The 23268-nt window shown below is 42.8% G+C and overlaps 1 protein-coding gene across 5 annotated transcripts in view; it reads right to left on the bottom strand.

Moving 5' to 3' along the window:
* Positions 1 to 524: 524 nt before the first annotated feature.
* JAK1 (Janus kinase 1) overlaps positions 525 to 23268 on the bottom strand; it is a 124344-nt gene continuing 101600 nt past the window's right edge. For all 5 annotated transcript variants that reach the window (XM_044301933.1, XM_044301935.1, XM_044301934.1 and 2 more), the window contains 16 exons: positions 22139 to 22262; positions 21733 to 21922; positions 18448 to 18554; positions 16866 to 17015; positions 14872 to 14959; positions 14488 to 14615; positions 11431 to 11566; positions 10725 to 10876; positions 8926 to 9076; positions 7213 to 7307; positions 6936 to 7128; positions 3988 to 4112; positions 2916 to 3088; positions 2607 to 2724; positions 2131 to 2241; positions 525 to 1296 (listed from right to left, as the gene is read on the bottom strand). In XM_044301933.1, the coding sequence (XP_044157868.1) occupies positions 1195 to 1296; positions 2131 to 2241; positions 2607 to 2724; positions 2916 to 3088; positions 3988 to 4112; positions 6936 to 7128; positions 7213 to 7307; positions 8926 to 9076; positions 10725 to 10876; positions 11431 to 11566; positions 14488 to 14615; positions 14872 to 14959; positions 16866 to 17015; positions 18448 to 18554; positions 21733 to 21922; positions 22139 to 22262 (2143 nt within the window). In that variant the 3' untranslated portion in view covers positions 525 to 1194. The remainder of the gene's footprint in view (positions 1297 to 2130; positions 2242 to 2606; positions 2725 to 2915; positions 3089 to 3987; positions 4113 to 6935; positions 7129 to 7212; positions 7308 to 8925; positions 9077 to 10724; positions 10877 to 11430; positions 11567 to 14487; positions 14616 to 14871; positions 14960 to 16865; positions 17016 to 18447; positions 18555 to 21732; positions 21923 to 22138; positions 22263 to 23268) is intronic.

Raw genomic sequence — 23268 nt, 5'->3', positions numbered from 1 at the left:
ACACACAACTGTCGTGTGCATGTAGCCTTATACAGATTTCTGGACACAGAAGCAGCAGGTGTGAGGGCTGAATGCAAAGCCAACTATTTACATCAGAAGCATCATAGAAAATAATGGCATCTGTTACCTGATTATAGGGAGAGTGGGTAAAAACAAGACTGTGCAGATCTCACATGGGCCCGCCCTGTGCCAGCTTAATATGATGGGCAGGGAAGTAGGAAACATTGCTTCCAACATGGCTGAACTTTCTTTATACCAGCCAAATACACTGGCTAGGAATAGTTTGTGATTTCCATTTCATAACTTGCTGCAATCTCCACTAGTTGTTGAAACTAAGTTTCATGAAGGGGCAGTAAAACCTGCCTGCAGCCACCACTAGAGGGCGCTTACTGCCTATTTATTACAGTGCAGTCAAAAGCAATATGCTCCCTCTAGTGGTGGTAACAAGGAGCCAGATTTAGCATTTATGTCTGTCTTGCAAGAGATCTAAGGCTCTGACTAGAAGGTACATTTTTGATTTATCCCCCTGTCCAAAAAAATAAACTGATGTTTCCTACTACTGATAAAACAGAGAATATAGCAATCAATAGACAAGAACCAGACAGCCCTGCAATGATGAGGGACTGAGAGCAGCTTACTAGTGGAGGAGTTACTGGAAAATGCTACATGTGGAGAACGCTGATAAATCTACAGTCAGCACTGGCTTCTATGCAGAGATGCAAGCGGCTGCCTACAGACTATGTACTCGTTTAGACTGACCGCTAGATAATAAAGTAACTATATGGCACCAATCTCAGGTGGTAGAGCTGAAATTCCAAGAAAAGCCATAAACCATTCCTGCATCACTATAAGATGATATACAGATATGATGAACTATAATGTGATGCTGAGTCTTAAGTGCTGTCGCTCCGAGTCTGTGGTCTGCTCCCTTGTTTGCCCTTCGGCTGAAGCAGAAAGATCCAGAAGGGTCAAGAACTGAATATCTTCAGAATGGATTCCACAGTCTATGTATTCATATGGTTCATGGGATAACCCAGGCAGGTGTCTTTGGGCACTGTGCGTAGGTCACTGGTTAAGCCCCACTGGTGCCGAACCGTCCAGTAGAAAGGCTTTAGTCTCGCACAGGAAGACTGACGTTCTGGATATAGATTATGCATCCATGGGAGCAGCAATTCTAGTCGTCTTCCACCCAAGTTACATCTTATTTATCAGATCTGTGAAGCCTTGGATTAAGGTCTGGAAGGAATCGCGATTACTTGGGTTTTGCTCCCAGCATTTCTTCATCAGTTGATAGACCTGGAGATAAAATAAGTGTGTCACTCTCCCTAATGTATGAAAGAAAATTTAAAGGGGTACTCCACTGCAACAATTATTTTCTAAAGGAACTGTACATTCTGTAAAGTGTTGGGGTTCCTGCGTTAACATGTTGAGACGAGAGCATGACGTGAAGGGCGGCAGGGACCCAGACTTCAGAACGTGGTCTAAATATGGCATGAATTTACGATTTAGGCCTCGTGCACTGGGTTCTTGTAGCTTTGGATATCACTGAATGATGCTCCATACAATGCCATATTAATAGAATAATAAAGTATCCTTTAAAATAGAGGTAGATGAAAATACAGTAGGGACCACACAAATCTATGGGTACCATATTATACCTCTGTATCTGGAAGTTATACACAGCAATAATACTCTTCACTGCATGAGGATACAGGTCAAGATAACCGTCAGTATATAAAACCGCACACATGATACGTGCATGCCTCTACATCCAGCATACAGAACATGGAGAATGACAGAATATATATACACCACGTGCTGACAATAACAACTGGCTGCTATACACGCAGGTCAAGCCTGTATTACACAGCCCGATGTGGCAGACGATTGTTGGAAGGGAAGCGTTTCCTCCCAGCAATCACCGGCTCACTAGTGGAGGAGACTGATGCTATTACAAGCAGCAATGGAAGGAGCGATCGCTATGCCATCACTCAAAAGATTTGGATTGCCCAATAAACGAGTGTTTGCTCATACATCAGGCAATTGGGGGCAGTATTACACTACACATGCTCATTAATCATCTACCAAAAATAGTCAGGTGTGATACAGGCTTCCTGACTACATATTTACCTCATCAGGGCAGTTTTTAGGAGGAGGTAGACGTTTTCCTTCTTCCAAAACCCTGACGAGACGAGTGACTGTCATCTGGCCTTGAGTTGGTCCAATCATTTTGAGAAACATCTATTAAGAAATAAAGATTATGTGATTAAAGGCAGTAATCAGAACTTGTATCAATAATCTGCGTTTACGGCGACAAGTGAATGTTTTTTATATTAGTAGGGACATGATAAAATCCAATGTCTTTATTACTTCAATATAAAATCCATAGGCTGACCAGACAGGCAAGGACTACGCGTTTCGACTGTACGTCTTAATCACTGGATTTTATCCCGAGCCTGCTGCTGGATTTTTTTTCTACTGTTTTGATTGATTCCTGGTCCGGGATGAGTGCACGGCGAAGGAGGACGGTGAGTGAGCGGAATGTTTTTTTTTTCTCTTAAACTTGTAGGGACGGTATAAAAATTGTGCACAAACAGGATCATTACCGTCATTGGACTGTACTCAGAATTACAGTAGGTCAGTATTTCATACAAGGTGACTCCGAATGACCAGACGTCGGAGGCGATGTAGAACTTGCAGTGCAGCAAACATTCGGGGGCGTACCTGGAAGACAAGGGACACGGTGCAAGAACAATAAATACGGACAAGTCTTAGATTGTTTACACGGGCAATGGGTGTTTCTGCTCGTTCACACCCCCTAAACTACTGGATTCTTGGACTGACCTTTGGATTGGGTGTAAATACCGCTCTGTGTGTGGCGCCATAACTGATATATATTGTAATAGTCTAATTACCAGAACACCGGACTGTCCAGGTCGTCCTTCACCGTGTAATACTCCTTGTCCGTTTCAATCGCTTTGGTTAATCCAAAGTCTCCGATCTTCACTCTGTGCTCGTTTTCCACCAGGACGTTTCTTGCAGCTAAATCGCGATGGACGTACTGACAGGAGCCCAAATAAGCCATGCCCTGCGCAGTAATAAGAGTGCTATATCAGTGACCATCAATACTTAACATGGCAGGAGAACTTTGTGATGAGGTTTTATTTTTCTCATGAACACAAACCCTGTTGTATGCCTTATTAGGGCCCCATTCTAGACCCCCCTCTGTAGCAGCATCTCCCGTAGTGCCAGATTCTCAAAGACGATATATTTACATGTTCGGCCATTCATTTGAATGGTCACCATATGCTACTACATGCAGTGGCTTCAATCCATTAAAGTTCTGACTCTTAGGCCTCATGCAAACGACTGTTGTGTGTTTTGCGGTTCCGTGTGCGGAACGGCACGGACAGCCATTGATATAACTGCCTATTCTTGTCCGCAAAACGGACAAGAATAGGACAGGTTATATATTTTTTTTTCCGGACCACGGAACGGAGCAATAGATGCGGAAAGCACACGGAGTGCTGTCCACATCTTTTGCGGCCCCATTGAAGTGAATGGGTCCGCATCCAAGCCGCAAAAACTGTGGCTCGGATGCGGACCAAAACAACGGCCGTGTGCATGAGGCCTTAGGCTGTGTTTCAGTTTATGAATACTTTCAAGATTTCCACTTTGTAAGTGAATGGAATTTGTGCAGACCTAACATTTCCCACAGTGGAGGGTTTGCTGCATTTATATCCAGACAATCCTCTGTGGGTTAAACCGCTTGGCCACTCTGCATTGGCACACTGTAACAAACCACCAGAACAGGAGATGTGAGTTGCTGCTGCTGTATTTGGCTCACAGAAAATTGTAAGTGTAGGAAACCATCAGCAGTGAGAAGTATTGGGTCTAGTTACTGGGTTTAAGTTCATGGTTTAAAATCTCTGCTTGTTGTCACGGTACCTCAGAAAGCTGCAGACCTCAATCAATAGTTGGACGTACCTTTGCGATCTGAATGGCATACTGAAGCTGCTGCTTTAGGTTTATCTTGTTGATGTTCCTCGGCAAATATTCCTTTAGACTTCCAGAAGGAAGATACTCCATGATTAATTTAATGCCGCTGCCACCTGCAAATACAAGAAGACATAAATGGAAGCAAAAGATTTACAAGGCACAGCCCAGTCTGCAAAACTGCTGCAAGTGCAGATCCTTCATTCTCTTCATGGCACGACTTACTACAGTCCTGATCAAAAGTTTAAGACCACTTGAAAAATGGCAAAAAAATCCTATTTAGCATGGCTGGATCTTAACAAGGTTCCAAGAGGAGCTTCAACATGCAACAAGAAGAAATGGGAGGGAGACAAAACATTTTTGAGCATTCAATTTAATGAAAACAACGAATAAACTGAAACAGGCAGTTTTTCAGCTGATCAAAAGTTTAGGACAACACCTCCCAAAAAAAACTAAACCCCCCCAAAACAGAAATCCAACCTCCAAACATGACCTCAATAATGAGTAGCTCCGCCGTTATTATCACTTCAAAAATCAGTTTCGGCATGCTTGATGCAAGCGTTTCCATGAGGTGAGTGGGAACATTTCTCCAAGTGGTGAAGACGGCCGCACGAAGGCCATCTACTGTCTGGAACTGATGTCCATTTTTGTAAACTTCCCTTGCCATCCATCCCCAGAGGTTCTCAATTGGATTTAGATCAGGGGAACACGCAGGATGGGCCAAAAGAGTGATGTTATTCTCCTGGAAGAAGTCCCTTGTCCTGCGGGCATTGTGTCCTGTAGCCTTGTCCTGTTACCACACAGACGAGGGCCCTCAGTCACAAGGAATGCTCTCTGCAACATCTGGACATAGCCAGCAGCCGTTTGACGCCCCTGCACTTCCTGAAGCTCCATTGTTCCACTGAAGGAAAAAGCACCCCAGACCATTATGGCGCCCCCTCCACTGTGGCGCATAGAAAACATCTCAGGTGGGATCTGCTGGTCAGGCCAGTAACGTTGGAAACCATCAGGACCATCAAGGTTAAAAAAAATTCTCACCAGAGAATAAAACTTTCTTCCACCTTTGAATGTCCCATGTTTGGTGCTCTCTTGCAAAGTCCAAACGAGCAGTTCTGTGGCGTTCAAGGAGACGAGGTCTTTGAAGACGGTTTTTGTTTTTGAAGCCCTTCAGTCTCAGATGCCGTCTGATGGTTATGGGGCTGCAGTCAGCACCAGTAAGGGCCTTAATTTGGGTCGAGGATCGTCCAGTGTCTTGACTGGACAGCCAATTGGATCCTCCGGCTCAGCTGCTGATGAAATTTTTTGGGTCTTCCACTTGACTTTTTTGTTTCATAACCCTCAGGATCATTTAAGAATTTAAAAAATTCCAAGTGACTGTCTTACTGCGTCCCACCTCAGCAGCGATGGCGCGCTGTGAGAGACCCTGCTTATGCAGTTCAACAACCCGACCACGTTCAAAAAGGGAGAGTTTTTTTGCCCTTGCCATCACAACGTGTGACTACCTGACAGAAGATGACAATGAATCCACATCTTTGCACAGATTTGGCCTTTTAAAAGGCATGTGGTCCTAAAATTTGGATCAGCTGAAAAACAGCCTGTTTCAGTTTAATCGTTATTTTTAATTAATTGAATGCTCAAAATATGTTTTGTCTCCCTCCCATTTCTTCTTGTTGCATGTTGAAGCTCCTCTTGGAACCATGTTAAGATCCAGCCATGCTAAATAGGATTTTTTGCCATTTTTCAAGTGGTCTTAAACTTTTGATCAGGACTGTGTATGCAACAAGGAAGTGAAAGTCCCAGGAAGACGGGAGTCCGCGTAAATTGTGACGCTTATCTCCTTCCTTAACCCAGAGGAACATGCTGATTTACCAAATGTGAACACATATTTCTTATTCTCTCTGAATTTTTGGATGTGCAGAATAGCCCTACATACAAGGAGTTAATTGTAGGCCTCTACAGCCTCAATCATCCCTCTCTTGTTTTGGTCGCAACGGACTACTGAGATCCAGAGTAAAATGACTGCTAGCACTATTTCATATCAAGTTTTCTTTACTCAGGAATGCCGTTTTTTTTTTGGGGGGGGGGGGGGCGGGGGTTTTGTAGCAAAAAATCCAGCAGCCAAATGTTCTCCAGTTGGAAATCTGGCTTGTTTAGTCCCTATAGACCTCTCTATAGAGGAAAAAAAAACTAAAGTAAAATATGTGACTTAAAAACACCACCCTCAAAAAAGCTTGTAAAAACCCCCCACAAATTTCATATTTTTTTTTTTTTTTTTACAAGCCAAAAGATTATTTTTTAGGGTTTCCTCCCATGCCGTTTCTGCATGTTTTTGATATATTTGGTGGCTTTTTTTTAATCTTGCAATATTTAAAGTTTTTCCTGGCTTTTTTTAGGTTCTATAAAGAAGCTTATGAGAAAACAGTGAAAAAAATCAATACTAAACAAGAGCATGCTGTGTTCTAGGGGGGAGCCACTGACCCACAAAAAGTGTGTTTTGTTTCAATGTAAACGTAACACAAAAAACGCTGTGTGTGTCCAGTACAGCTACAATGTTGTAATAGTGAATTTATCACGCTTACCCCCTTCCAGTAGCAAAAAAAAAGGCTTTAGTGACTTTTTGGGCTTTTTTGCACAAAAATTGGGACTTTCTGCTTTTTTTTTTTTTACACCACTCACTCCAATTTTGGAAAGTGGGCGTGGTAGGCTGTTAATTAGCTGCACTCCAGATTTATCACTTGCAACTTTTTAGTTGAATAAAAAAAAAAAAAAAAAAGGCTCAATCTCACTCCACTGGCGAGTGGTGTAAAAAAACTGGAGTAGCATTTTTAGACAAAAAATTGTAGGTTTTAAGATGCAGCAAATTTTACCAAAAACATGCGACATGAAGATAATTTTAAAACAAATTCCCTCTATGATGAGATCTAAACCATGAGAATTACCGTCCTCAGCACAGATCCCCTTGTACTTGACTATGTTATCATGGTACAGATTGCGCAGGATCTGGATCTCCTTGTTGAGGTCGGAGATGTGGGTTCCTCCTGTTCCTGGCTTCAGGGATTTTACAGCCACCAACTCCCCGGTGTTATCACCTTCAGGATCGTATCGACATAACTCCACCTTCCCAAAGTGTCCCTGTCAGATAAAAGGAATGTTAATCTAACAGGAATCGGATGGATGTGGCTGATCATAGAAGGAGAGGCAGGAAGCCGCACTCACCTCTCCCAAGTCCCGAACTCTCTTCAGGAACCTCTTCTCAAACAAGCTTGGATCAACTTGTGTAAAATGAGAAGTTTCGGAAACAATGTCTGGATCTGAGGGAGAATACACCAATAGCAATCAGTTCAGTAATCTAGTCCAGAGCTGCATATACAATATTTCTGACTTCAGAGCTGAAATCTTCCAGCATTCCCTACTTGCACAGTGCCGCATTATGAGAGATATGTGCTAGAGAATGCACATGTGAGATATGTGCTAGCTGTACACTCATTCAACTGAAACCTATTTTTCCCACCTCCACCATAAAACCCCACACAGCTCGCCAATCAAGTACCCACATGTGCAAACAGGAATGGGGAACAAGCAGCTGCCAAACTCCTCCAGCAGAGGCTCATCTCCTCTGGGACCAAGGTAACACCCAACATGCTTGATTCCGCTTTCCCAAGATGGCAGTAAAATAAGACAAGGCCCCCAAAAAACATAAATCATCTGCCCATCCCATCAAACTTGTCAGATTTACTACAGAAATTTCTGAGACTGGAAATCTGCTTCATTCGTCTGAATGATTTTATTTCTGCAGCGAGAAAATGGATTTCTGTAAGCCCCATACAGATGAATGGGACAGTTGCAAACATTTCTGTAAAAAGTCTGCCGCCTCAGAATTCACCCTTATAACTTGGGTGGAGTGTTGCAGTACGTAGGCTCTGTGTTAAAAATGGACACACTGTCAGTTTTTCATGGCCATTTTGCATCCACTTTGTATCAGTTTTTAATAACCATTTAAAATGAATGAATTTCATAGGCCAACCCCTGCAATGACTCTCATACTGCCATCTGGACATCAAATAACCCCCACTTTGAATAAAGACCCCTTTGGCCCACAGTAGGAATAATTACCCTCTTAGTGCTTCTTGTTACAAATAATCACCCCCATTAAAAATGGGAACACTGTGTAAAAAAGGACCTTTCAGGGGTTTAAAAAAAAACCTCACCACTTGCTCCTCACTGGAAGCAGGACCTGATGTTTCCAGCCTGATCATGTGACATGATCACGCAGGGAACGTCAGGTCCTGCTGTCTCCAGCGTGGAGCAAGTGTTACCTTATATGCAATTGGTGAGGTAATTTTTTTTTTAACCCCTGAAAGGCCCTTTTTTTATAGGGTGTACCCATTTTTAACGTCCATTAGATTGCACTCCTGTATAAACAGCCATTAAAAACTGGCCTATTGATTTCCATGAGGTCCACCTGCTGTGAAAACAGCCAAAATTAAGACAGGTCCCATTTTTGATGGCCATTACTCGCTGGCTGTTAAAAAAGAAACAGCCATGTGAATAGCCTCATTGACTTTAATTGGTTCTGGAAATGGCTGGGTGACAGCAGTTTTTCACCATCGTGTGAATGCAGCCTAATGGGAACATCAACGCGATGCTGGATCCATTACATAAACGCCACCGAATAGATTCCATTCACTTATTATAGGTTGTCATTTTTGCCAGAAAAAAGGTGATGACACAAATGTAAACAGACCCTAAAATAACAAGTAGAGGCCTTTAAAGGGGTTTTCCAGGAGTTTTATACTGATGACTTATCCTGAGGATAGGCCACCAATATCACAGTCCTGGTAAAAACCCTTTAAGATCATGAATGAAGAGACACATGTCCAGAGAACCAGCTGCTGTGCACCCCGCGCCATGTGTGGCTCCAGCACTCACTCTGCTCCTCCAGCTTATTGATCTCCCTCATTATTGCTCGGAAGAAGGGTCTTCTGTTGGCGTCGTAGTTCATGCAGTTGATGATCAGATTGGCCAGCTCCACACATGAAGGTTTTGTTAACATGAAACCGCCTTCATAAAATCTTTCTTTCTGGAATACAGGAACAAAAACATTGGACATGATTAACCCCTTAATATTTTTTATGTTTTTCCCCCTCACAGCATTGTATCACTCCAAACTTTATTTTTTATTTTTGAGTCAACATAGTTTTTTTTCCTGGATGAGTAGTAGATTTGGGGTAATTATTATTTTGGGGTACATATATCTCTAAGGCTACTTTCACACCAGAGTTTCGCTGTCCGTCTGTGAGATCCGTTTCAAGGCTCTCACAAGCGGCCCCAAACAGATCAGTTTAGCCCCAATGCATTCTGAATGGATGCAGATCCGCTCAGAATGCATCAGTTTGGCTCCGTTCCGCCTCCATTCTGCTCTGGACGCGGACACCAAAACGCTGCTTGCAGCGTTTTGGTGTCCGTCTGGCCGTGCAGAGCCAAACGGATCCATCCTGACTTACAATGCAAGTCAATGGGGACGGATCTGTTTGATGTTGACACAATATGGTGCAATTGCAAACGGATCTGTCCCCTATTGACTTTCAATGTAAAGTCAGGACGGATCCGTCTGACTAACAATTAGACAGACTTTTTTTACATAGAATGCAGACGGATCCGTTCTGAACGGATACCATCATTTGCATTTATAGGTGCGGATCCGTCTGTGCAGATACCAGACGGATCCGCACCTAACGCAGTTGTGAAAGTAGCCTAATTCATATTGATTTTTAGAATGGTGGAATAAAATAAAAAAATACTACTTTGACAGTTTCTTCTTTTACACTGTTCACCATAAATTGACTAAATAACCGTACTTTTTGCTATTAAATACTGTTTATTCTATACATGTATTTTTAATTTATTATTTTTAACATTTTTTGTTCCATTCCAATATTTTTTCACTGTAATGTAAGCTCATATGTCTATGGAACATTATATAATAGTCTGTGCATGTAAAATGACCAGGCACCTGTTAAAGCAAGCCTACCAGGTGCTTTACTTATATCATACAGCCCTTTGATAAGATCCACGCTGACTGCATGAAACAACACCAGTGGTTAGTGGTGAGGTGAATGAGTGAGCCCCCCCTCCATTTGTCAGTACCACGATCTGCACTGATTGTGGTGCAGAAAGGGTTAGGCTCCATTCACACGTCCGTAATAATGGGTCCTCATCCATTCCGCAAATTGCAGAACGGGTGCGGACCCATTCATTCTCTATGGGGACAGAATGGATGCGGACAGCACACTATGTGCTCTCCGCATCTGCATTTCCGGAGCGCGCCGCCGATCTTTCGGTCCACGTCTCCGGGAAAAAATAGAACATGTCCTATTCTTGTCCGCAATTGCGGACAAGAATAGGCATTTCTATGGGGGTGCCAGCCGGGTGTATTGCGGATCCGCAATGCACTACGGACGTGTGAAAGGACCCTTACACTGTCAGGATTAGTATATTTTTTTTCTTTCCGATTATGGCCGATCAGTGATGGAGAGCCGGTGTCACATACAGTCACCCTCCAGCAGGTGGTTGAACAAGCATACACACCAGAATGCGGGAAAGGGTTAAAGCTACGAGAGCAGGAATAAAGCAAAGGTGTATAGAGCAGACTCCATGCTTCTACTATACTGTGGAGAATAAAAGTGACAAGCACGAAACATCACTTCCCCTCCTCTGCGGCGCCATACCTCTGCCAGCGTCTTATCCTTCAGAGGAACCTCTCCATTGAAGCAGATTTCCCACAATGTGGTCCCAAAACTCCACTTATCCGCTGCAACGCTCAATATTCTGGAGTCGTCAACACATTCTGGAGCAATCCAGGGAATCCGTTCCACTCTCTCTGGAAAATAATCAGTCAATACAACAGATGAGCCAACTTTGCTGAAACGGCAACCTACAAGTAACCCTGACAACTGCTGGCTGCTAAGGCTACTTTCACGCTTGCGTTGTTAATTCCGGTTTTGAGATCCGGCAGAGAACCTCAATGCTGAAATTAAACCGATCCTTTTTGATTTTGCACATTAGGGTGCGGTTGTGTGAAATCAAAACTGAAAAAAAAAGGATCCGTCACTAAATAAAAAATGGATCCATCACCATCAACTTATATTGTTTTCAGTGCCGGATCTGTTTTTATCCCGCACGCTGCTGTTTTGTGTCTGGAATGCTGCCGGAACGGAAGACATCCTGAATGGATATCTTTTCCATTCAGAATGACTAAACAGAATTTTTTTTTTTTCAGGTATTGAGATCCTCTGATGGATCTCAATACCGGAAAACCAAAATGCAAGTGTGAAAGTAGCCTAAGACATGCTGGTAGCTGTAGTCAACAGATGAAGAGGCACACGTAAAATATCAAAATCATATTACGCTCCACATGGGACACCCCCATCTTACCTTGTCTAGTGAGCACAGTTATTGGGATGCCGGGGTCACTCAGCTTTATAAATGGACCACACTCGTTGTCAATCCCTTCTCTGGCTAGTAGGATGTTCTTTGTACAGACGTTTCCATGCACAAAGTCTTTATCTTCCTGTAAGAGAACACAACGATCATTACAAATCCAAATGCAACATATAATTCACCATTTTATACAATGGAGTTACCTTGACCCCGATCTGCCTGGTGAGAAAGCCACAGACTTAGGGCTCTTTCACACGAGCGGATCACTTGCGTGGAATCCACTGCGTGAAAGACAGCCAAGCGCCGTTCTGGACAGCAGAGACCCGAAGCATTAACATGATTGATTATGCTCTTTGCCTATCTGTGACCTTTATACTTCAAAATCACAGTGACAACTTTATCTCACTGTGATTTTGTAGTAAAAAGACCACAGAGAGGCTCGAGAGGCATGTTAATGCTCCGTGTCTCTGCTGTTGGCTTGGCAGTCTTTAACGCAGCAGATTACCCGCACCGCATCCGCACGTGTGAAAGAGCCCTTAGACAAACATCAGAGAGATGGACATCCATGTGTCAGCTCACTCAACTGTTATAAACCGTTGAACCCGTAACTCTATCACTCCCATAGGCCAGAATAGAGAGGGCAGCTTAGATAAGGCAGCCACAATAGACTGGGCTTCCATGAAGCAGCCGCTGTGCTGCACAGCCAAGAAATGCCGCAGCTTGTCAAATGTTTTTCACCTAACGTTTCCAAGAAACCACAGGAATCTGCAGCAGTTTTGTAGAGTTCTTCTAAGCTGTGCAGCAGACTACGTGGGAACCCAGCCTTACAGGAGGAATTGGGGGCCAAGGGACTCCCAGTTCTCCCAGTAATGGGCCTGCCCTATCTTGTGGACATGCCCTAAATGATTTAGGTGGCAAACCCCTTTATTTCTGTCCTATTATCATTTGCAGTGAACGGCTTTTCCCGTTTAGTCTAGTAATAATAAATCAACACAGAAATAATGAAATACAGTTTTAGGTCCATATATATTTGGAAACTGACACAAATTTAGTTTTTTTTTTACCTGTTTACTAAAACATATTCAAAGTTAAGGTTATATAATGGACATGGACATACAGTCCAGACTTTTAGCTTTCATTTGAGGGTATCCACATTAACATTGGATGAAGGGTTTAGGAGTTTCAGCTCCTTTACATGCGGCACCCTGTTTTTAAAGGGACCAAAAGTAATTGGACAATTGACTCTAAGGCTGTGTTCATGGGCAGGTGTGGGCAATTCCTTCACTATTTTATTCTCAATAAAGCACATAAAAGGCCTGGAGTTGATTTGAGGTGCGGTGCTTGCATTTTGAAGATTTTGCTGAGAAGTAAAAACGCGGTCACAGGAGCGCTCCATGCAGGGGAAACAAGCCGTCCTTCATCCGCGAAAAACAGAAAAAAACCATCCGAGAAACTGCTGCACTATTAGGAGCGGCAAAATCTATAGTTTGGTACATCCTGAGAAAGAAAGAAAGCGCTGGTGACCTCAACAATGCAAAAAGACCTGGACGCCCCCAGAAGACACCAGTGGTGGATGATGGCAGAATAATTACCATGGAGAAGAGAAGCCCCTTCACAACAGCCGACCAAGTGACCACACTCTCCAGGATATAGGCGTATCAATATCCAAATCTACCATAAAGAGAAGACGGCATGAACGTAATACAGAGGGTTCACTGCACGGTGCAGCCACTCATCAGCCTCAAGAATAAGGAGGATAGATTGGACTTTGCTGAAAAACATCTTAAAATCCAGCAGACTTCTGGAAGAGCATTCTTTGGACAGATGAAACCAAGATCAGCCTCTACCAGAATGATGGAAAGAAAAAAGTATGGCGAAGGCACGGTACAGCTCGTGATCCAAAGCATACCGCATCATCTGTAGAACACGGCGGAGGCAGGGTGATGCTTGGGCATGCATGGCTGCCAGTGGCCCCGGGGCCCTAGTGTTTATTGATGATGTGACACAGGACAAAAGCAGCCGGATGAATTCTGAGGTTTTCAGAGACAGACCGTGCGCTCAAATCCAGCCAAATTGGACGGCGTTTCATAATACAGATGGACAATGACCCGAAACATAAAGCCAAAGCGTCCCAGGAGTTTATTAAAGAAGTGGAATATTCTAGAACGGCCAAGTCTCCGGATCTGAACCCAATAGAGCATTGCACTGGTTACAGACTAAACTTCAGACAGAAAGGCCACAAACAGAAACTGAAAACCGCGGCAGTAAGGACCTGGCCGAGCATTAAAGAGGAGGAAACCGAGTCTAGTTATGTCCATGAGGTCAGGACTTCAGGCAGTTATTGCCAACAGAGGGTTTTCAACCAAGCATTAGAAATTAACATGTTATTTACAATTATTTAATTTGTACAATTACTTTGGAGCCCCCAAAATGGCATTGGGATTGAGTTTAAAAAATGCTTTAGTTCCTCACATTTTTATGCAATTATTTTGTTCAACCGACTGAATTAAAGCTGAAAGTCTGAACTTCACCGGCGTCTGAATCCATTGTGGTGATGTAGAGAACAGAGATTGGAAAAATGTTATCTCTGTCCAAATACATATGGACCTGTCTTAATCTGCTGTGTGTGCGGATGCATCTGTCAGGAGGGAGAGCGAGTAATAATGATTAATGGAATGGGAACCTCCGTAATGAAGAGCCGCTAATTGAGGTTACTGCATTTGGTCTGTAATTTAATGGAGACATTTAGCGTTGAAACGCTGGGCATGAGACGTCAACTCCGCACAGCGGAAATTAATAGCGATATCGATCCCTCTCGTATTATAGAACTGCTTGCTGCCTATTAGGCGTCTGAATGTAGCAATGTATAAAGACATAACTGAGTGCAACCTTCAGTTGCACTACAATTCCCATCTCTCCCCAATTAGGACAGGATAGGGGTTGCCAGGGGTTCCCGAATACTACAGGTCCTGTGCTGCAATCTCATAACTACAGGTCCTGTGCTGCAATCTCATATGGCATCTTCTTTCAGCTCGACATTATGTCACTCACCAGATAGCTGAGGGCACTTGCAAGCTGCTTGGCAACCTGGAATTTCCATGGAGTTGTGAGAAGTTCACTCTTTCGGTGCATAAACAGATCCAGGGGGCCAAAATCCACAAATTCTTCAACCATGATATCTGAAATAATAGGTAACAAGTATTATAAATATTACAATTATTCACCTCCCTGCACTGAATGTAGCCTTCAGTCTGTGACCTCCTATTCCCCTCTTCACATCATGACACTGTCCGATACATGTTGGCCTGTCCCTAAATAATATCATGAGCGGAAAAGTCCCTACCACTGGCTATATCCCCTTTGTGGAGAATCTAAAAATCCCAGCATGCCCAGTCTGGACATCCCAGCAGTATGCAATACATAAGGCTCACTTACTTTCCACATCTCGTACACATACGCCGTGGAGCAGGACAATATGCTTGTGGGACACCTGCCTCATAAGACTCGCCGTCTCAAAAAATGCCTAAAACAGATTTAAAAAAAAGGAGGTCAAACAGAGCCAAAGGGTGGAGAATATATGTACACATGGCAGGGACAAGTCTGGATCCTTTGAGCTGAGAGCGGCTGGTAGGGCTGAAAGGATTACTCAACTGAATCGAGTAATTAGACAACAAAAAAAAAAATCCTTGATGCAAATTTTTTGCATCAAGGATTCGTTTGCATCATGTGACCACGGAGCAGGAGTGAAGCGCTTGCTACTACTCACCGCTCTGTGGTCACCTGCCGGCCCGCGCGCTGCACTGTCTTCCTGACACATCGTCAGGACATAGTGCACATGACGTCAGGATGATAGAGGAAGACAGAGGAATTGTGGAGCGGCGCGCCTACAGGAGAGGTTAGTATTAAAGGGCTGCTGGAGACTAGGAGCGGAGATGGTGGCACTGGGGGAGCTGAGGGCACGCTGGCATTGGAGGGGATGATGGCACAGAGGACTCATGGCATTGGGGAAAGATGCCACAGAGGAATATAGCTGATGGCACAGAAGATTTATGGCACTGGGGTGAGCTGATGGCACAGAGGGCTGATGGCACTGGGGGGGGGGGAGCTGATGGCACAGTGGAGGTGATGTCAACCGGGGGGTTGAGCATTGAGCTGATGGCATGGGGGGAGCTGATGGCACAAAGGACTGATTGGGCAGAGGACTGATGATGGCACGGGGTGGGGGGGGGGGGTCAGATGACATTTTACTCTTTTTACTCTTATTAGAGTACTCGATAGATTACTTGAATACTAAAATAACTGATAGCTGCAGCACTAGCGGCTGGTTCAGATCAGTTAGTGGTCTGAACCAGTAAAGAGTCTGAATAGTCAGTAATACTTATGAGACCTGCCATGTATCTTCCCGGGAAAAGTCAACATCAATGGTTTACAACCCTCGTCTTTCCAGCAATTGTCAAACTACAACTCCCAACATGCCCTGACAGCTTAGGCCTACCAGAGCATCTTGGGACCGCAGTGTCATAAATGCTGGAAAGACACTGCTAAACTGGAGATATATTTAAACTGTCTGTTTCAAGGTTAGGCAGAAAATCCTGAAGACTTGTAGAAATCCTGCATGGAACTCAGGGGTTCATCTTCTGCCGTTATGCTGCACTCTTATCAGTGAGGGGGAGGCTCCTGCTGCAGCCGGTTGTCTTACAAACACAGTAGGAGGAGGAGGGTGGATATAGCGGAGCTCCTGTGACACACAGAGGTTTCTTTATATATTACTCAGGTTAGATTGTAATATTGGACAGAATGGAATCAATGGAAATAAGGAGATGAAGGGATTATTATTTGTCATGCATTTTCAATGTTTAGTGTTCCTTTCCTGGGTGTAAACAATGAATGTGTCCAGTAATTGACAGAAAGCAGCAATGACAACTTGAAACACAGTGTTAGAAAGTTGCAGAGCTTTCTATTGTACATCATTAATATTTACTTCAACCCTTTCGGTGAGTTCACACAACTACGTCACATATCTATTCTAGAAAATTTTGGCTGCAGACAATGGATCCCAGTCCATACAGAACCTAATGTGGGTTTAGGCTAGGTCTACACGACGACAATAAGTCGCGCGACACCTTGGCCACAACTACACTGCAACATGTGTTGCGCAACAATTTTTATAATGGTAGTCTATGGTGTCATACTGCGATATGCTGCGACTGCAACACGACAGTCGCAGAAAAATCTATCTTAAATGTTTTTTTTTACGACTATCATTATAAAAATTGTTGTGCGACATTGGTGCAACAAAATGTTGTTGTGTAGACCTAGCCGTATTCTGCACAGGACTTGTGCTCGCACAGAATCATGCTGACACAGCAGTCAAGTGTTCCTTTGCTTTGGATGCTGGAGTGCAGATAAAGAAAAAAGGTCAAACAAACCAGAGAGATATCCCTGTGGCTGGCGTCCAGTACTTTCAGGATGACCTTAATGTCTTTTTCTGAACCGCTTGGTTCGCTGTCGTTATCATCTCTGTAGTTGAGTTTTCCTGCATAGATCTGAGTTCTGGTTCCTCTTCCCAGATGCTCCATCTGCAAGATAAGCATAAGTGTGACTGCAGGAAACTAAAACAAAAAATCTGTACATCCTAATATACGCCAAAGCTACGCAATAGTGCTATAGTTACACCTAAAAGGTCGCAATGAGTCTCACCGTATTTTAGACACTATTGCAGTATAGTCATACCCCAAATGAAATGGTGAGTTCATGCAGTACTTTCCATTAGATGGGTATTCCAATTAATACAATAGACCTATATGGGCACAAAATGTATCATGACCCCTAATTAGGCATAACTTATGCAAATAGTGGCTCTTGCTCTGGAGGAGCATTTAATAAAATACATTTAAGGCTACTTTCACATCTGCGCTTTCCCTTTCCGCTACTGAGATCCATCATAGCATCTCAATAGCGGGGAGATACGCTTCCGTTTTGTCCCTATTCGTTGTCAATGAGGACAAAACTGAACTAAAAGCACCAGAATGCCTTCCATTCTGTTTGGTTGCGCCCCCATCGCGGTCAGAATGCTGCAACAGAAAATGGATTCGTGCCCCAATGACTTTCAATGGTGTTCATGACGGATCCGTCATTGCTATGTTAAAGATAATACAACCGGATCCGTTCATAACGGATGCAGACAATTATATTATTGTGACAGAAGCGTTTTTGCGGATCCAGCAAAAACACTGGTGTGAAAGTAGCCTGAGTTTGTGGGTGTAACGTGAAAAAATGTGGAAAAGTTCAAGCTGTATAAATACTTTTTCAAGGCACTGTAACCCTGGAATAACAACAACTGATTTGAGAGGCTGGATCTGTGATAATCGGCTGGCGGCCAGCAGGCCTGTATTCTAATACAGATAGAAAAACCCCTTTAAATACAGTGTCCTCCTTCTCAACCATTTTTTTAAATTGAATTGTCTCAATGTAACTAAAATGAAGCAACTTTGTATCAGGTCTTAAGTAAAAAATGACCTACTGATTTCTACAGCTTCAGAGCAAACTGATGCGTCTCCATAGTAACAGACAACAAACAAAATCCATGCTTCCCTTCCTTCCATGCCCTAAATCTAGCTGCCAGTACCGTTCTGTAGGAATGCAAAAAATAGGGGACAGATGGAGTAGAGAATGACTGCAAGATCAGACTACAACGAGATTGTTTGCTGTCTGTTACCACGGAGATGCATAGGTCTGCAAAGGATCTGTAGCCAAAATTATAGGACATTTTAATCAAGACCTAATGCGGTGCAGCTTCATTTTTTTCATTTTAGATCCATTGAGAAAGTATTTATAAAGAAGTAATTTACAAAGATGGACATAGACTTTAAAGTAGCAAATGGCAGACATCTCTGTCCTGGATTGTGTGCCTCTTGGTAAGTCACATGCACAAAGGTCATAAAAGATTAAATAAATTAAAACTGTGTTTATACTGATGACATATTTGATATGGCCGGATATAGGACTCACTTGTAAAATCTGATCTTTAAGAATTCTGTGGAAGCTCAGCTGGCTGATGTGGTACACCGGCTGCCAGTCCATTGCCTTCTTTGTTGCAATCAGAAGGTTTGAAATTTCTGTCGAAAAAAAGGGAGCAACAAGACGCTATTATTTCTCAGTAAACCTTTTCAACCGGTCAATAAAAGATATGCAAACCACAGGTGTAAAGATGAGGTTCTGACAGATATGATGAAAAGTCATAAAAATAAGCAGGTTCCCAATACTCCGAACGTTCTGCATTCTGCAAGTTTGCCAGAAAGTATTACATATACAGGACTGACTAGACGTCCAGAAATAAAATAATGCAAGCTAGAGCCATCTATACTAACACAAGAAGGAGCTGGGTGTGTGATCATTTCAATGACCAGAGTGTTTCAGTCCTAAATGCCCTGACATTTATTTTTCAGTGATTCTGAGTTCTGGAGATAGGCGAGTGCTGGGCTATTTCCGGAATTCCCTTAGAAATTAATGGAGTGGCCACGCATATTAGGGTGTTTCATTTTGTAATGGAAAAAATAACAAATATTCGAAATTTTTGCAGACTTTGCTTACGCCCCGCCCTTAGTGATGTAAAAGATATATATGCCAAATTTCAAGAAGATTGGTTAATATTTAGAGGTTGCACACTTTAATCAGTTTTGTAAAAGTAGGCAAAAAATAAGATTCTGATTATGGCAGTAATTTTGTACCCAAAGCGGTACATTGTTTTGCATGGAAATTTGTTGTTTTATATTGGAGGCCTGTAGTTCTTAGGAATCACTCGCTTAAATCTGTCTAAACAAAAGTCTAGTAGACATTCCAGTTTGAAACACAAAATGAAAAATTATAATACAATAAATAAATTAAAAAAATTATATAATTTTATTCAATAATGTAATCAAATCAAAATCACTGCCATTTGTCAAACAAGGGTGCAACATCACTATTCCCTGTAATAATAGACACTGCATATTTGTTCAATAAACCTCCAGGCTGTAAAAAAAATGTTAAACATGGGAAGTCCGACGTCAGAATCAGGACAATAAAACCTGGTTTCCTTTCGGATTCTCTTTCCATTATCATCTCGCTTCGAGCAACAAACCACGCAACATCCTTGTAGGTGCTGACTTTTTTTTTTTCGGTTAGTGGGGTGAAGCCCATGAAGTGACGACCAGTCAGGCGTTCCGGGCTGACAACATCCACAGCACGACGGCCAGGTCTATTCACAACCATTGATGGTGTTTGGTGGTTCACAAAGATCCGTTCAGCAACTTTCCAAATGAAGTCAGAATGAACCAGAAGCTTGTCACTCTTTTCTCTGTGCAGAATGTAGGCATTCCACAAGCATTGCTCAAGATGATGCCTGAAGATCTTCTTGTACTTCTTTTGCTGTTTCTGCATTGCTGGGTAGAATGTAATTGCTTGGTCCGCTCTGTCGACACCTCCCATGGTTTTATTGTAGTCTATCACTACTTGTGGCTTCATGACTTCTTTCACACCTTTCGTATGTACCATAACAGTCGAGGTATTATGAACAGCACTCAATAGGCACACATCTTTTTTGTCGTGCCATCATCTTGCCCTTCTGCCAGGCAACCATTTCTCCAGTTTTTAGCTTCTTCTTGCCAAACATTGAATGGTTCCATAGGCATCGGTTTTGTTTTTTAGAAGGAACTCAAAGTTCAGGAGATGTATAAAAGTTGTCGGTTGTTACACTATAGCCCTGATTTAGCAATAATTCAATGAGTGTGAGGACGGAAGATGTTGACATTCCATAGTCATTGTACTTTGGATTGAATTTTGTGCCTTTTCCAGTGTATATAACTGAATTCCAAATGTAGCCAGTTGACAATTCACAGAGCAAATAGGATTTTATGCCAAATCGTGCCCTCTTTGATGCAATGTACTGTATCCAGCTGAGCCGTCCCTTGTAGGCCATTAGACTTTCATCTATGCTGATATCTCTTTCTGACACATAGGTCTGTTGGAAATTCTTTACAATCATTTGATATATTTCCCAAATTGTCTTTAGTTTTGGTGCAATATGAGTTGTTTCATCAAATTCTTCATTGTTTGTGAAGTGAAAAAAATGTCATAAATCAGGGAAAATCTGTACATGATCTGATATGACGGTGCCAAAAAATGGAGTTGTAAGTAATTTATTAGTGGTCCAATACCATTTCTGCAGGGGTTTTCCCACCACTCCCTGAAGTATTATTAGGCCCAGAAATTTCCAAATGTCATCTTTGGTCACTGGTTCCCACTTTCTGCTTCTTGGAAACTTGTGACACAGAGTAGCGGATTGTTGCTCTTTGTACAGGTTGGTCTCAATTACCTCATCTGTCAGAAATAATTGTAGGTGTGCCAAAGGGTTGTTGTGCTCAACGTCTACTTTGATACCAGTTGTTCCAGTAAACGAACGGTAATCTTGGGGGGGGGGCGCTGCCTGACCCGTACCACAGTCAATATGGCACCAGGTTCACACATCGCCGAGCTCAGGTGCAGATTCGTCAGTGTCACTTCTAAGTCACTGTCGCTGTCATTTATCTGGTCAAACTGCTTTTGCACTCAATTGACGCTTTTTTGATGCCATGGCCGAAAAATTTCCAGACAGAAATGACAGTAAAAAGAGCAGGCAGGGCACTGGAGAATCATCCCAAGCGACAAATCTGAGGTGATTTGGTTTGATACAGATTACACTGTATCACTGTTTGTATGTGTGCTGTATGTCAGTTTATCGATTTTAATTTCCCTCCCAGTTCTGCCTCATGCGGTTCAGATGTCAGTATGAATGGTCCGCACCTGTTCCCCAATTATGCGGAATGGGTGCGGACCCGTTCATTTTCAATGGGGCAGGAATGGATGCAGACAGCACACATACAGTGTGATGTCCGCATCTGCATTTCCAGAGCGCGGACGCGAACTTCCGGTCTGCAGCTCCGCCACAAAATAGCTGAGGACTTCTCTATGTAAGTGCCGGCCGCGTCTGTGTTTTGCAGTCCGAGTGTGGTTCGGGGTTACCGCTTCTGGCAGTGAAAGTTAACCCTGAGCCACACTCGGGATTACAGCCAGGGGGGTTAATTACTTTTATTGGGAAAACTGATTATGGTGTCAAAGAATGGTGGGTGGTTTGTTAACGGGTTAATAGCTGTTACTTGTTATTTTTATAACCTAAAGTCAGATTTGTTCACCATTATTTAAGATCCTGCAGGTCGTACCATGACATTTTCTGCATAATGATTTTGATACTGTGAACGGACAATTCCTCCATCTTACCTCTTGGTTTAGGAGGGCAACATCTTTTCAGCGTGAAGCTTACGTCATCTGTCCTAAGGACCTGCCCCTTTAAGTGCTCCATCAGCTGCTTCAGGTTGTCGAAGACACGGTCCGAGCCCAGTAAACAGTACGTCTTGTCTCTGACTTCGATTTGAAAATTTTTGTATTGTTTCAGATTCTTGGATTCGTACTATAAAAGAAAATATAAAAATTGAGGTCAAAGGGATTTTATACACCCCAAAAAGTAAAGGATTAAAAACAAATTGTCATCAAGTGTAATACAAGAGCACACATATATACTGTACATATATGGACACACGTGCACACGGCTACTGGAATATGTCCAGCCCTTCCTTAACCCATATAATAATAGTAATGAACTAAGCAGAGATAATATAAGCCCTACCTGGGATATTTTGGAGCAGGCCACAGTCATAAGAATGTGACTGAAATCCGTGCAGCTCCACCTCAATACGTACATCCCCTCTTCACTGCCTTCTTGTCGGAGTTTATTTATGGCATATTCCGTACTATAATAGAAAGGTCATAAATCACAAGTGTTCTTCATATACAGGATCACGTCCCTCTCCTTTGTTTTAGCACATTTCTAATGGTGGCAGTCATCCCCACGGCCCTGCAGTGACGACCAGGCTTGCACAGGTGTCCCTGTATATTCCCCTATCTACAGAGCTATGATTTCTGGAATACGCATTGCTTTAGCATGTCTCCTGGCCACAGAAGTGAATAGGAAAGCTAGTGGGCATGCTTAGTAGCCCTAGCAATGTCCTATTCAGCTGTGCACCATCGGAAGCGCTCACACAGATGCAAGCAACGCGCTCATGTCTATCATAGCGCCACTTGCAGGAGGGTCTTTGCACGGGCCGGTGAAGCCGAGAAGTGGGGGGACGAGGATTGGAATCATAAAGTCGAAAGAGTATAGATATGGGTGGTAAGAAATGAGCATGGAGAGCTGTCATAGGTACATTTGTAATAGACAATTACACTTGGGAAATAAAAATATAAATTAAAGAAACAGGATTAACCCTTTAAGAATAGCAATTTTTTTTGCCAATCTTTAAAGCACTGCAATTTCAGACCAGCAGGACAAATATTACTGAAAGGGAAAAGCCCAAACTCATGACTGAAAGAGACCAGTAAAAAACTGCTGCTCACCCGACCAAAGCTTCAGCAACTGAAATAAGGCATTTGGAAATGTCATAAAAAAAACATTATCATGGTTGTAGTCACAATTCCAAGAAGTTATCTTATAACAAAGTGCTTTCTTTAATGATTCAGCAATCGATTCACAGAAGTAGTACAGGAAGAGGATCCCTTAAAAATACAGTTATTTAAAGAGGACCTGTCACAACAAAATGCAATGCACCTGAAAGCAGCGTATTATAGAGCAGAAGCTGAGCGGATTGATTTATAGTTTTGTGGGAAAAGATTCAGTAAAACCTGTAATTTATATACATTTATCTCTGTTTTTTCCACTTCCTGTGCAGAGCTATCGGTACAGGAGGGAGGTGTTATCAG

The sequence above is a fragment of the Bufo gargarizans genome, chromosome 7 (genome assembly GCF_014858855.1).
Source record: "Bufo gargarizans isolate SCDJY-AF-19 chromosome 7, ASM1485885v1, whole genome shotgun sequence".
Taxonomy (NCBI): domain Eukaryota; kingdom Metazoa; phylum Chordata; class Amphibia; order Anura; family Bufonidae; genus Bufo; species Bufo gargarizans.
This window is presented reverse-complemented; position numbering and strand designations above follow the sequence as displayed.